Here is a 16,204-nt window from a genome sequence, read left to right as displayed (position 1 = left end):
ATTTGGTTTTACGGTATGAGTATTGATCTTAACTTCAATTCTTTTGCATCTTTAACGTGTCAACACTTATTCTCATTAGTTACATACTTCACGTATAGTATTCATTATTTTTAATTTTATGCAGGTAATCGAAGTGTCACACCCCCAAAATACCACCTAGGGAATGTCCCTGTTAGGCGTGTGACGTACCAACAATGAGCCACTAATTACATTGAACCCATACAAGTTTTAATCAAAAATCCTCAATTATTAATAAAAATACCAACATCAAGTTTAAATGAAAATCAACATGTTCAGCGGAAGCAGATAGTAAACCAAAGTTAAATTGTTTAAAAACCAATATATCGTATCAAGATTTCGATCACATGAATCCCCCAGTCGACCCATGACCACTCCAGCTACTCCAAACAGCAAGTTCCCAAATCCAAGATATTTAACGACCTGCGAGCATGCAACAGGTGTATCAGACAACGCTGGTGAGTTCATAGTTTTACGAAAACGTTAGTTACCAAGTGTTTAGTTAATCCATTGAATTTAAATCCGAAAGTAATGTTGATAATAACCCGAATACAAGACGGCTTCTGATTATTTTGCCCTTTCTCCAATGCTCCTATCAAAACATTGGTCATGACTAGGTCATTAGTTCAACACCCGTCCTCCCATGTACGGGGTGAGGTTGCCAAACCTAAGTAGCGCTACTAACTAATACCATGTTACCTCTCTGGTAACCAAACAAACACGGAGGGACTTTAAAGGTGATAGGAAGAGTATATTATCCAACATTCCCGTTTTTACCCAAAAGACTTATCCCTTCCCGAGATACCCACTGACTGTCCCAACCACCGGGACGCATGCTCAAAAGTAATGAACTCACCTTAGCTTGCTCGGTATGTTATGTTACTCGTTCCATAATAATCAACTGATCCTAATGTAGTTATCATACAACAATCAGTTTGGCATAATCAATCAGTCACACATCTTTACATATTCTAGCAATAAAGTCATGTTTATACATTTAAAGTTGAACACACACCAAACCAATTTGCATGCAAATCACCTAGTCATGCACATATCTTATTACAAACTCTAATAAACACGTTTCATATATAAACAAATAAATATATATATATATATACAAACAGTATTCCATTACTAAACCAATTAATCATGTTTCAAGTTCAATATAATCTTTACAAAACCAACATCATACCAGTCGCACACTTCACTGTGCAATCCGCTAACCATACGGTCCGATCCAAAAAGGGTGTGGCCCGTTAATTATGAGCCTGTTCAAAGAACACGGCCCACAACCATGTGTGCGACCGAAGTGTATGACTCGTATTGGGCCCGTAATCCAACATCAACATGGCCTAGTCCTCGCCCGATCCAAAACCCAACCAAAAAGTGCGGCTCACCACGGTGTGCGTCCCATGTGGAGGTGTGCGACTACACCGTGGTGTGCGGTCATGCATCCGCGGATTGTACGTTATGCGAATCAGTGTATAATCTACCAAGTGGCTGATATGCCGGTGTGCGACTAGGGGCGTGCTATTAGTTATAACATCACTATAAATTAATTAGATTAGTTTCACCAATTAACAGTTACCACTTAAATATGAAATCGATCATATTGAATCTTCTCCTATGCCATACAATTTGCCTTTAACCTTAACTCAACAGTTTGTTTTTGCAAATATTCTTCTAGTAATTTGACTATAACCAACCCTTTCAATATCATCGACAGCCCTATCCTTCAGATAATGCTCATGTTTTATTAACAAAATCCTAGTGTTCATGCAACTATAGTTATCGATATCAATCATGCTATCCAGGTTCTTATTTATTCGAGACAACGTCTTCATCAGATTACTAACAATCGAAGCACCTATAATTATTAGTATTAATCATGCCATCAAGCGACTATACCCATGAAATCAAAAGAATCGACCAAACTCCCATCATCAAGCAGTACATGTTCAACCGAGCACGACTATATTCACGTATATATTCGATGTCGTCAACGCATTTCATGTCCACACACATTCATGAACCTACGGTTATGCTTGTATTAACACTCAGCTCAAGAAGTTCCGGTTACCCATTCATACGACATGTTCGTGCATATCATCACATACAATTTACTCTATACTATCACAGTACACATAACATTAGCCGTGATTTCATGCATAACTTATTTTCTTGCAAGACTTAAAAAAACAAGAAAACAATTTAACAAGTATAATACCTAGCAGTCAATAAGGAATTTGGTTTCGACTCGTTCTTGAATCCTGATCGCGTGTACAGAAGAGAGGTAGAAGGAGTGGGAGGAATCGTATGTCTTGTGCGCAGGTTAGGGTTTAATCAAAGAAGTTATGGCGTTAATAATATTAATATGTGCAATTAATAAAGGAAGTTGGGGGCGGTTTGGTCTCCTGGGCTGATACAAAGGAACTTTGGTTGGGAAGGTTGGGCTACAAGTAGGATGTGGGCTGCACCCACAATATTCAAAGAAGGAGCAACCGTTAACTATAAATATTATTATTTTTTTTCCTTTTACACATAATCAACTAGTTATAGTAAAACTATAATTAATCAACTTAACTAAACTAATGAAAAGGGTAATAATCAAGTTATGGTTCGGTCTCATAAATTCCGAGCTACGTGAGTGGATTCCAATGGTTCGGGTCAGTTCGGTTCAGCACGATGTGAATTAATTCATCGAATAATAAAAGCATATGATCTAATTTATAAAAGCGAAATAAACGGTTTCTACCTTGAAGTTACGGGTTGTCACATCATCCCCAACTTGAAAGAAATTTCGTCCCGAAATTTACCAAGTTCTCCCAAAACGGCCAAATGTTAAATCAGGATGACTGTGGATCTTCCGCAGGTACCACATCATCCCCATCTTGAAAGGAATTTCGTCCCGAAATTCACCAGTTACTTCAGATTTAGATCTGTCAGTTGGGAATAAGTGGGGGGGGTACTTGAGCTTCATCTGATCCTCGCGCTCCCACGTGAACTCTGGTCCACGTCTTGAGTTCCCACGAACTCTCACAGTTGGAAGTTGACAGTGCTTACGAACCTTGACTTCCTGATCCATAATTTCTATTGGTTCCTCAACGAACTGCAATTTGTCATCGATCTTTAGTTCTTGAAACGGTACTACAAGTTTTCTATCGTACAAACACTTATTCAACTGCGAAACATGGAAAACATCATGAACATTACCCCACACATCAGCTAACTCGAGCTTGTATGCCACTCTACCAATCCGTTCCAAGACTTTGACACGCTTCCCAAAGTGTACCACACCCTCCCAGGGTGAGACTTCCAATATGACATGTTCGCCAGCAGCGAACTCACCCAAAGATAAGTGTCCTTCCAATTATATACTAAAGTCAATCACGTACATGCTCGCAACATGTTTTCGTGTGCCAGGATGGTTCATTACTTTGTCCAGTCGTCCTACAGTGATAAGTAATGCTCATGTCTAGACGTGAGCCAAGATTGTTGTGTGTTGCCTGTCATAAATCAGGTATAGATCAAAACCAGAGATACAGGGGTTGGCACCTCGTGCCTAAAAAGCCGCCTCTCTCAGAGGAATATTCACAAGCTTGTGGAGACTCGTCAGTTTCTTTGATTGCAAGGTGTGCTGGTAACGGGAGACAATCAACGATCCCCCAGGTGGTATTGTTTCCGTTTCGAGCTGTAAGTAGACAAAATCCATGGCAGTCTGTTCTCATTTCCATATGGGTGTTTCTGATTGCTGATGCTTCACCTTGACTTTCCCACAAGTCAAGCATCATTCACATACATAGCTAGGCGAGCCTTCATGCCCGATCACCAGTGCAGGATTTATAGATCCCAATATCTCTCATCAAAACCTAGACGACTAGATTATCGAGGCCGGTGTGCTTTGCTCAACACGATTTCCATACTGTTGCCGTAAAATGAGATCCACATTCGTTCCAGGAGGTAGCGTATATCGTCCGACCTGCCAAAGGTTGCTTCCCCATGCCCCGCATGGGTTCAACTTGAAAATTTCCTTCTTTCAGTTCTCCAGTTTGAACAGAGCGAATCTGATCATGCAAGTTAAAGTCGATAGTGAGCTGTAAAGCTCGTACACGTTCAGGTTCCATAGTCGAAATCATTCAAAGGTTCCATCCAGCGATGTCATTACATGATTTAGCTCCTCCAAAACAACGGTACACGGGAGGCCCTTGTGATCGGTCTAAGTAACGCATCCGGTACCGTCCAAGTAATGCCTCCAACTTAAATCCAAAGACCATGGTTTCCATTGCAGGTTGCGATTCGTGCAACTCTTCTTGTAATTCCACTACGTAAGCCATCACTTTCTCGTGTTGTATCGACGTGTAACTGGGACTCTGATTCGAATCATCATGGTATACCACTAGATCACCCGTACCCTCAGGTAAAGACAATACCCAGTGCATTGTAGAGTTGAGTTTCAAAAGCTGAAAAGACGTCCTCCTGTTTGGTCTCCCCTGAATTCACCGCACCCCGCTGTGCTAAAGAGGTTATATCAGCGCAATCTTCGAAAATCTCGCGATGAATCTGTGATAGTGTCTAGCATAACCAAGGAATTGTTGCATCCCCGAAGGAATCTTTGGTGTCGATCAGTTTTTAACCAAAATGGGTCTCAGCGAGATCCACATGTATTCCCACTTTGTTGTTTATATGACCAAAAATGTGTACTTCCCGAATCCTGAAGTCACACTTAGGTAGACTTCGCACGTAGATGCTCCTCCCCTAGAAGCTCTACGATGAAATACAAGTGCCGTTCATGGTGCTCCTTTCTCCTGGAAGCGATTCAAAACGTCATAGATAAACACGGTTAGCGAATCTGGCAAGATGGGGTTGGCACACACTACTCATGTGATCCCTAAGGCTGCTGGTGTGTTGGGTAACTTTAAACAACGAGAACAGAAAATCGTAGTGGCCGTACTGGGCCTGTAACGCCGTGTTAGAAGTCATCCTCCCCTGGGTCTTCCATCAAGTGACAGTCTGATCTTAAGTCGGTTTCCGAATAGAAGCTTGATCATTGCAGCGGGTCAAGCAGGTTGTCGATGCGAGATAGAGGGTGACGATCTATGATTGCCACCTTGGGGTACTCTGTACACGTACGAAAGGACTCGTCCTTCATTTCCACAATAGAGCTCGGGCTCCCCAGGACAAGGAGCTAGATCGCTAAAACTCCCACCCGGTAGTTCATGAAGTTGATTAGACAGTTCTTGCAACCCTCCTGGTGCAAGACAGTATGAAGTACGAGTGATCAAGGCTGCTTCTGGCATGAGATTAAACTGATATTCTGCCTAACAGTTGTGGAAGTAAGCCCAAAAGTTCCTCGGGTAGCAAACCGAGAGGGATCACAAACAAATGGGTGGATCCTCGATCCTCTTTTTCCTCAGCCCTAACATCAGTAACGGTTGCTAACACAGCGGAGTAATCCCTCCGTAGACACTTCTGGCCTTCATAGCTGAAATGGCGCTAACTTTTGCACTACTCTGATGCTTTAGAACAATTAACAATTCTCCACACAAAGTTTTCTCCTCACCGAGTATATCTCACACTAACTACTGCTTTGTAACCATCGAGGATAGTAGAAGGAAGGTCGACGTCGAACACTTGTCCCACAAGGTCGTGTTTACACCCCAACGAACATATGAGATTTCATTTGACTTGCCATCAGCCGATTCCACATCAGGTTTGGTTACAAGAAGTATCAGGGTCAAGCAGAATAGAGACGAAGCGAACAGCTACCCATTCAAGCTATCATGTTGCTGCTATGCCTGGCGTCGCCTACGCCAATCCTAAATGTCCTTCCACGAGCATCATTTCCAGTGTTGTTGTTACGGTTGCGAGGGTTCCCATTACTATCATTATTCCCTTGGTTGTTGACGTCTTGACTTAGCAACAGTCAATCCCTGTCAATGTCACCTTCGTTTCCATGCTGTAGACTACGATTACGAGTACCTTGATCTTGTCGCTACTGTTGCCTTTAATGTCGTTGCTTGAAACGAAACCCTACGATCTTTCACCATCAAAATCCATCTTTTCACATTCTGTGCCACGCGCTACTCACTGTGCTGGTAGCCACATATTTCACACTATAATATGTTGTCATCGCTTATGTCCCGGTTGATTCGTAAGAGTTGACTCCCACGAGTCGCTGACTAGAGTTAAGAATTCGATCAAAGTCAATTCGCTGGTGTTCGTTGCCGGTAATCAGGGTCGTCCAATTACTGAGGTCGGTAAAGTACTACGTTTACCCTCTTGTCTATCGTCCTTGCAAGTTGACTGAGTAATACACGGTATGCTGCGAGAGTGTTGCAGAAGTGATCACACTTCGGAGTCTAAGACGTCAATACATAGAGTTCTAGCAAACGAAGAGAAGCAAGAAAGGTATAGACCAGCTCAAGAACGTTCGTGCAAGCACCTAACATTCTACACGTTTCGCTAGGCGTTATGTGTATTAAGATAATACTCGATAGCATCGAGATTTGTAAGGATTCAGAAAGGAGTGAAAAGATCATGTTCGAGTAGGGGACAATCACTGCTATGACTCCTATGGACTGTTGTGTTTCACATCGATCAAATAACGGAACGGAACCCCCTTTTTCACTTGTTAAGCCTCACTGGGACTCGCATGCACCCCACATTATTATTATGTGTGCACCCATAATAATAAGGCAATTTGCATGCTTATCTCAGTGCCTCTTAGCTCGCGCAAAAAGTTTCCCCTCATCCAAACAGCAAACGAAAGGTATTACAGGGTTAAGAATCATAATAGTCAATGGGTAATGTCACACTAACAGATCACATAACAGGGGTTGGTAACATAAGGGCTCATACTGCTGTGCCAAGTGTGCATTCACGTGTGATGTTATTCATAAGCAAACACTAGATATGCTATGCAATAATAAATGAGAAACGAACCTTGCAATCTGGAGCTGAGTGTCATGGTCGATTTCGGTACTGTTCGGTTATAGTCTAGTTTTATAAAAACGTTTTAAAACCAAGTTCACTATAACCAGTGGCTCTGATACCAAACTGTCACACCCCCAAAATACCACCTAGGGAATGTCCCTGTTAGGCGTGTGACGTACCAACAATGAGCCACTAATTACATTGAACCCATACAAGTTTTAATAAAAAATCCTCAATTATTAATAAAAATACCAACATCAAGTTTAAATGAAAACCAACATGTTCAGCGGAAGCAGATAGTAAACCAAAGTTAAATTGTTTAAAAACCAATATATCGTATCAAGATTTCGATCACATGAATCCCCCAGTCGACCCATGACCACTCCAGCTACTCCAGACAGCAAGTTCCCAAATCCAAGATATTTAACGACCTGCGAGCATGCAACAGGTGTATCAGACAACGCTGGTGAGTTCATAGTTTTACGAAAACGTTAGTTACCAAGTGTTTAGTTAATCCATTGAATTTAAATCCGAAAGTAATGTTGAAAATAACCCGAATACAAGACGGCTTCTGATTATTTTGCCCTTTCTCCAATGCTCCTATCAAAACATTGGTCATGACTAGGTCATTAGTTCAACACCCGTCCTCCCATGTACGGGGTGAGGTTGCCAAACCTAAGTAGCGCTACTAACTAATACCATGTTACCTCTCTGGTAACCAAACAACACGGAGGGACTTTAAAGGTGATAGGAAGAGTATATTATCCAACATTCCCGTTTTTACCCAAAAGACATATCCCTTCCCGAGATACCCACTGACTGTCCCAACCACCGGGACGCATGCTCAAAAGTAATGAACTCACCTTAGCTTGCTCGGTATGTTATGTTACTCGTTCCATAATAATCAACTGATCCTAATGTGGTTATCATACAACAATCAGTTTGGCATAATCAATCAGTCACACATCTTTACATATTCTAGCAATAAAGTCATGTTTATACATTTAAAGTTGAACACACACCAAACCAATTTGCATGCAAATCACCTAGTCATGCACATATCTTATTACAAACTCTAATAAACACGTTTCATATATAAACAAATAAAATATATATATATATATATATATATATATATATATATATTTATATACACAAACAGTATTCCATTACTAAACCAATTAATCATGTTTCAAGTTCAATATAATCTTTACAAAACCAACATCATACCTGTCGCACACTTCACTGTGCAATCCGCTAACCGTACGGTCCGATCCAAAAAGGGTGCGGCCCGTTAATTATGAGCCCGTTCAAAGAACACGGCCCACAACCATGTGTGCGACCGAAGTGTATGACTCGTATTGGGCCCGTAATCCAACATCAACGTGGCCTAGTCCTCGCCCGATCCAAAACCCAACCAAAAAGTGCGGCTCACCACGGTGTGCGTCCCATGTGGAGGTGTGCGACTACACCGTGGTGTGCGGTCATGCATCCGCGGATTGTACGTTATGCGAATCAGTGTATAATCTACCAAGTGTCCGATATGCCGGTGTGCGACTAGGGGCGTGCTATTAGTTATAACATCACTATAAATTAATTAGATTAGTTTCACCAATTAACAGTTACCACTTAAATATGAATTCGATCATATTGAATCTTCTCCTATGCCATACAATTTGCCTTTAACCTTAACTCAACAGTTTGTTTTGCAAATATTCTTCTAGTAATTTGACTATAACCAACCCTTTCAATATCATCGACAGCCCTATCCTTCAGATAATGCTCATGTTTTATTAACAAAATCCTAGTGTTCATGCAGCTATAGTTATCGATATCAATCATGCTATCCAGGTTCTTATTTAATCGAGACAACGTCTTCATCAGATTACTAACAATCGAGGCACCTATAATTATTAGTATTAATCATGCCATCAAGCGACTATACCCATGAAATCAAAAGAATCGACCAAACTCCCATCATCAAGCAGTACATGTTCAACCGAGCACGACTATATTCACGTATATATTCGATGTCGTCAACGCATTTCATGTCCACACACATTCATGAACCTACGGTTATGCTTGTATTAATACTCAGCTCAAGAAGTTCCGGTTACCCATTCATACGACACGTTCGTGCATATCATCACATACAATTTACTCTATACTATCACAGTACACATAACATTAGCCGTGATTTCATGCATAACTTATTTTCTTGCAAGACATAAAAAAAAACAAGAAAACAATTTAACAAGTATAATACCTAGCAGTCAATAAGGAATTTGGTTTTGACTCGTTCTTGAATCCTGATCGCGTGTACAGAAGAGAGGCAGAAGGAATGGGAGGAATCGTATGTCTTGTGCGCAGGTTAGGGTTTAATCAAAGAAGTTATGGCGTTAATAATATTAATATGTGCAATTAATAAAGGAAGTTGGGGGCGGTTTGGTCTCCTGGGCCGATACAAAGGAACTTTGGTTGGGAAGGTTGGGCTACAAGTAGGATGTGGGCTGCACCCACAATATGCAAAGAAGGAGCAACCGTTAACTATAAATATTATTATTTTTTTTCCTTTTACACATAATCAACTAGTTATAGTAAAACTATAATTAATCAACTCAACTAAACTAATGTAAAGGGTAATAATCAAGTTATGGTTCGGTCTCATAAATTCCGAGCTACGTGAGTGGATTCCAATAGTTCGGGTCGGTTCGGTTCAACACGATGTGGATTAATTCATCGAATAATAAAAGCATATGATCTAATTTATAAAAGCGAAATAAACGGTTTCTACCTTGAAGTTATGGATTGTCACATCATCCCCAACTTGAAAGAAATTTCGTCCCGAAATTTACCAAGTTCTCCCAAAACGGCTAAATGTTAAATCAGGATGACTGTGGATCTTCCACAGGTACCACACGAAGACTGCTTCATTAAACAATTTTACGTAAACAGCCCACCAAGTGGCAAATTTCAAATCTGTTATAAGGGTTCCTATTGGAATGTTGAGGCGTCTATGGTTGATACCAACTTTGTATTTGCTAGAGGATGGCCGGAAATGTGCAACGATGTTGGGATACTGGAGGATGATTTGCTTGTGTTTAGCAGAATTGATGATGTTGTTTTTGAGGTAGTAGTTTATAGAGATGAGACTGAGATTTGCTTTTTGAAGAAACCTGAATCTGACGATGATAGTGTACTTGAGATATCGAAGGCTGATTATGTTGAGAATGCATTCAAGGTACGTAAGTATTTAGCTTTAGCAATAAAAGTTTTAATTTTTTAGCATTATATTAATGATTTCATTAATGTTGACCAGGACATCTATGAGGATGGAGAAGTTGTGTCTGTAGGTGAAGGTAGAACTGTTACTCAAGTACTTGCTAAAGTATTAAAATTATTCATTTTTAATTTAACACATATAAGAATTTAATGTTTTTACAACTATTAGTAATGCTGTTTACTGATGTTATATTTATCCAATAATGTATTATTTACAAAACTTACCAACCAATACCGAACGCACGTTGAAGAGACGCATGTCTTCACGATTGAACAAAACCCAAGATGTAAATTTACCATCTTAAAGATTGTTATATTAATTATTATATTTATTAAAGTTACTCTATGACAACAGATAAAGAAGAAAGGAGATGGTCTAGGACTAAATCGAACCAACTAAAAGTCGAATAACCAAAACCCCAAATGTAACTCGGGTCGAGTACCACATAATTTCAAACAAAACCGAATAAACATCCGAACCGACCATGATCACAATAACAATAAATAAATAAATAAATCATATTTTTTGTGCGTGTGGATTCTGTTCTTCCACACAAAACTCCCCAATTTGTTCACCAACAAAGAAGATATTTTGGAACTCTGTATTTCAACCAACCAGCCAATCGAATCACAATCAGTCAACAATGGCAAGAATCAACTGCCACTATCTTTCAGTAAGCTGCACAGCAGCACCCATGAATCAGGATGCCACTCTACCCACCAAGATCATCTTGCCCAACAAAAAGCCCCAAAAATGGTCCACCGGCGTCGCCCCCGGTGACTACGGCGGACCACCCACCACCACCAAGCTCCGGAAGTATTGGGGCGGCGAGAAAGAAGACCCCATCACCTCCGATGACTTGATTTGGAACAGAGATTTCATGCCTCACATGAAACGATTCGTTGACGATTCCCCTCCTGTGTCCCCTCCTGTTCAGGTTTCTATGTTTTTACTTGTTACTACATAATCTTGTAAATGCAAACCTATATGCTTCAAATTAATAGTAATGAAAACTAATCTTTTCAATGAAATGATTTAAGATGTTTAAGACATTACAAAAACTGTTTGGTCAACTGGGTCAACCCATTTTGATCGGTTTGACCCGTTCCCTTTCAAGCTATTGTTTTCCATTTTACCTGTTTGAACCAATAGAGGGTAGGGTAAACGTAACCCAAATCGACCCATTCCGAGGTGTATATATTAGGTGTTTTGTATGTATGTCTCATCGCGTTGATTTTATATGTAATTAGGAAGAGCCATCGGGATTTCTGAGCTTAAACAGAGCCATGAGTCTAGACAGGCATGAAATCTTCCTTGTGTCATTTTTTTTTTTTTTTATTTTATTGATCCATTTGAAATAATCTTACTTATTGATTTATAGTATGGAAGTTGACTTGAGCAAGAAGCTAACAACTTCAAATCCAATCATAGAGAAGCAAGTTAAGGTTTCCCAGGTAAGTTAATATCAATATCCACATGTTATATATATATAGGTTTGGGATCGAATATGCACATGTTATATATATATATAGGTTTGGGATCGGCTAAAAATGAGATTTTGCCTAAAAAGTGTAAAAAGGAAACTAACACACAATGTCTTCAATTTTATTCACGGTGATACGCTAACACCATGTGAAAAAAATAACTGAACACCGTATTCACAAAATAAAGCGTTGACACCGTGCCTAAAGTTTAATAAACCATGTGTTAATTTTCTTTCTACACTTTTTAGGCAAAGTCTCCTTTTTTAGCATAAACCCAACCATATGTATATATATAGGGAAAGGATAAAATGAGAACGGTGAGAACTATGCCAAAATAAGTTTTTTTCAAAAAAAAATCCCAAAATTAAAAAAAAAAAACTAACTGATTTAGAAAAAAAAAAACTACACCTGCAAAAATTTACATCACCGTAATTTTTTTTTACGGGTAACCTCATCAGTTATGTAAAACAAATTTACATCAGTGCTCGACAATTTTTTTTACAGATGTGTTTGTAACATACATTTTTGCAAAAAAAAAAAAAAAGGTGGCAAAACTCGATGGGAAGTGGGAATTTTCACAGTTCTCACAACTCAAGGTGGTTCTTAATTGAACCTGATCCTATAATAGGCCCGTTCTTTCCAGAACCGATTTTATTATGTTGAGAACCGCATAAAGCACTTGTACGTGCATTGATGATTTAATGAGATAGTGTGCAATATACGAGTCTCGTAGCTCTCAACATATTCTTGAAATGATGTTAGGGTACTAACGCCATGTCAAGAAAATGGAGACCAGCACCCACACGCCGCGAACAAGACAAATGGGATAGAGCAACTAAAGCTGCAACCGGTGGCAGTGTATACCTTCTTTCCACTTTCGCTCTTTATTTACCATTTAAAAAACATTGATGTGTTAATTGTGAATACGGAAACATTATTATTACGATATTAATGTTTGTGATTGTAATCCTGTTGTATATAGGATGTGATGTTCAGGGAACTGAGACGTCCTAAAGGGGACCCGGAACTGCTGGCTGCTAAATCGAGGGAACAATATATCAAGGTTATAATGTTTTAAATTGTCAAGTTCTTTTAAGTAACCTAAATATGATTTTATAATCTGACACAGCTGCTTTTTCGTCGTTTGTATGAAACTTGCAGTTAAAGAACAAGATGCAGATTCTGACATTGGCCATAGGAGGTGTTGGGCTAGTGTCGGCTTATGTTTCATACACTCCGGAAATTGCAGCAAGGTAACAAAAATTGTGTTTTTTGATCCAAAAATACTGGAGCATTCTTTAAATTTTTTGGCTTTTTTCTTCGAGATTTTTGTTCTTTTTTTTTTTTTTTTCTAGGTGCCGAGGTGGTGATTTGCTTTATATACCCCTCAAAGCTTCGTATAATATCGTATTAACCCAACAAATAAATCCATAATATCAAGTATACCCTTTCTTAAAAATTTATGACAAATATACCGAATCCTAATACTTGTATTAAGATATGAGAGCTTGGAGGGTAAGAGGAGTAACATTATAAATTGTGTTTGATGAAATCGGTAAATGTATTAAGATATGAAAGTGCACTAATTTTAATGTTATTTTACTAATTTCGTGAAAATAACGTTAAAAGCTGAGGACGGTTAATCATGCATTATGTGGTGGCGTTGATAGCTGAAAGATAAAAGGGTACATGCACTAATCGGTCTTTGTCCCGATTGCTGAGTGTTATGAGCCTTATGTCCAAGGCTTGATGCAAAACCACTATCGAGCCGGGGGTCTCACTGGAAGCAGCCTCTCTATTCCTATGGGGTAGAGGTAAGGCGGTCTACATCTTACCCTCCTCGGACCCTACCTTTGCTTTGCTATTGGTGGGATTTACTGAGTATGATGATGATGATGATGATGTGAAATTTTAAGTAGTTTGAATGCGTATATTTTTTATTATATTATTTTGTGGATTGGATAAATATGATATTATGCATGTTATGTTTTAGCTTGAATACTTATGCATAAGTGATAAATATATAGATGCCATTTGAAGAAATTGCTTTATTCTAGAGAGAGTGTTTTGAAAGATCAGATTACTAGTGTGTATAAACTGATTGTAACACGTTTTGGTGTATTGGATTTCGCACAATATACGTGTTTGTGACCCGTTGTTATTATCGATCCTTGTGATGGTATCATTTAGGCCCAAAAATTGTTTTAGACTCTAATACAAATTGAAGAATTAAAAAGTTAGTGTTTAATTTTAATGGTTATCATATGTATTCAGTTATGGTGCTGGTTTAGTTGGCTCTTTGGTATATATGCGGATGCTTGGAAATAGCATCGACGGGATGGCCGATGGAGCTCGAGGGGTTATCAAGTAAGCTCATATGTTTCTTCTTTTCTTTGATATATTTAAATTTATGGCAAGTCAATTTGATCATGCACTTTCTTCATTTGCGGTGCATTGAAAAAAGAGAGGTCATGTGCAGGGGCGGAACCAGGGGGTCAAAAGGGTCTATTGACTGGCCCTTTGGTTAGACCTATAAACGAACCGAACGAACATAGGCAATTTCGTGTTTGTTTATTTAACTTTAACCGAACATGAACATATAATTGAACAATTTTTTTTGTTCATGTTCGTTCATTAAGAAAATGGGCGTGTTCGTGTTCGTTTTTTTTAAACCTAGTTCACGAACATAAACGGATACAAACAGTCTTAAACAAACATAAATTACACTAATGAATACAAACGAACAAGTCTAATACCTCATAATTCATCCAAAAACACAACCAAATTAGTGGTTTAAAAGAACATGATTCAGTTACATAGTTATTTTATATAGATTGGTCATCAATTACGATACATTCCATTGGAAACTTGGAAAGCCCATTTTTTTTTAAAGTAGAAGCCCATTTACTAAATAGTCAAGTTTATATAAGTAGTTAGAAAACCCCTTATATGTTCATATAACTACTTATCTATTTTTTTTAAACTTAAATGGACGAACATAAATTAACGAACTTAAACGGACATTCATGAACATAAATGAATGAACAAAAATAAGTGAACATAAACGAACTTCCCGCCGAACAGTTCATGAACGTTCGGTTCATTTACAGGCCTACCTTTGGTCATTTGAATTTGTCGGGTTCTTTTTGTTAAAATATTTTTTAATGAAAAATATGAGTTGCACAATCTAGTTATAGTCGGTTGGAAGAGAATGACCCCCCGACCAACACGTTCCTTAAGAGGCCCCTGCCAGCCCAAGCGTGTCCCGTGTACATGGATGGCACCTTCTCTTACAAAATTTCAAGCTTATATTACGTGTTTGACCATTATTGCTTTTGACCCACAATTTTTTTTTAAACATGTCGTTATTGAAGGATGTTTCAAACATTTGATCAACAGTCGAACATCGTTGAGTGAAAGTTGTAATTTTCATATGTTTACTTAAACTTATGAGAGGAATTGCTTGCAGGGGAGCAATTGGGCAGCCGCGATTGTTGGTCCCTGTTGCCTTAGTCATGATCTATAACCGGTGGAACGGGTAAGCCTTTGTTTCTACTTTGAAATTAAAAAACTATTTTCACTTAAAAATGACTCTTTCATTGTACCTCGTGTGTTAAAAGTTGTACCTTTGGATACATTAGTTTCAGTTATTAATATTAACGGACGTTTCCAAGCTTTAAACCGCAAAAACCAAACCGTTAGGATCTTAAACCAGCGAAACTGTCCGGCTTGCTTCGGTTAATGTAGTGACTGCTGATATTCATTTCGTTTTCTGCAGGATCGTAGTTCCTGAATATGGATTAATGCACCTAGAGTTGATCCCGATGCTTGTGGGATTTTTCACATACAAGATTGCCACCTTCAGTCAAGCGATTGAAGCCGCGTTTACTGTTGTGAGTGATGATGCTCAAATCGGTTAAAAATGCGCCAAACGAGTCATTTTTCCGTAAGATGCTAACATGGTGTCTCGGTCCCGGGTTCTCATACCAGCAGCAGGCTAGGCCAACACAGTTGGTGTGTACTGTAAGACTTGTATTTATGGGAAAGTGTGTAATGTAGGTACAACTATTTATGCATGTGTTACAAATGCCAAAGGCAACACTGTTGGTGTTTCCATAAGACTTGTATTAGGTACGGAATCGATATGAATATAGTGTCCCACTTAAGTGTATATAACTTGCTTTTGTTCAATCATATACTAGTTGTAAATTGTGAGAGGAGTCACATTTGAGCCTTTAAAACTCATTTAGGTCTACAAGTATAGAGGAAAAAAATTAGAATCTCATTATGTCACTATTCATCGGTCTACATAATTTTGTGAGTGCATTGAATTGAGACAACAATAAAATAAGTGTTTGTGAGTAAGACAGAGATAGAGATGTGAGTAAGACAGAGATAGAGATGGTTTTTCAGAAATGAAAATCTGGTGATGCTTGGATATTATTTTAAAAGTGATTATGTGAAGGTCATATATAGTTGTGGAAAA

General features: G+C 38.8%; 1 protein-coding gene across 1 annotated transcript; it reads left to right on the top strand.

Moving 5' to 3' along the window:
* Window positions 1-10,729: 10,729 nt before the first annotated feature.
* On the top strand, window positions 10,730-15,912 carry LOC110926278 (protein CONSERVED ONLY IN THE GREEN LINEAGE 160, chloroplastic). Its single transcript, XM_022170032.2, has 9 exons — window positions 10,730-11,171; window positions 11,485-11,534; window positions 11,616-11,688; window positions 12,481-12,576; window positions 12,701-12,781; window positions 12,880-12,971; window positions 13,993-14,085; window positions 15,188-15,256; window positions 15,497-15,912. The coding sequence occupies exons 1-9, from the start codon at window positions 10,878-10,880 to the stop codon at window positions 15,636-15,638; spliced, it is 990 nt and encodes a 329-aa protein (XP_022025724.1). The 5' UTR covers window positions 10,730-10,877; the 3' UTR covers window positions 15,639-15,912.
* Window positions 15,913-16,204: the final 292 nt, after the last annotated feature.

This window comes from Helianthus annuus, chromosome 17, assembly GCF_002127325.2.
Source record: "Helianthus annuus cultivar XRQ/B chromosome 17, HanXRQr2.0-SUNRISE, whole genome shotgun sequence".
In the NCBI taxonomy this organism is placed as follows: Eukaryota; Viridiplantae; Streptophyta; class Magnoliopsida; order Asterales; family Asteraceae; genus Helianthus; species Helianthus annuus.
The sequence above is the reverse complement of the archived record's forward strand: the minus strand, read 5'-3'. Positions and strand labels throughout refer to the sequence as shown.

What these genes read in the sequence shown, in the direction of transcription:
- LOC110926278 (XM_022170032.2), top strand. Translation starts at nt 10,878, where the DNA reads ATGGCAAGAATCAACTGCCACTATCTTTCAGTAAGCTGCACAGCAGCA. An exon ending in CTGTGTCCCCTCCTGTTCAG is followed by an intron (nt 11,172 to 11,484) that starts GTTTCTATGTTT and finishes ATATGTAATTAG; the next exon opens with GAAGAGCCATCGGGATTTCT. An exon ending in CGAGGGAACAATATATCAAG is followed by an intron (nt 12,782 to 12,879) that starts GTTATAATGTTT and finishes TGAAACTTGCAG; the next exon opens with TTAAAGAACAAGATGCAGAT.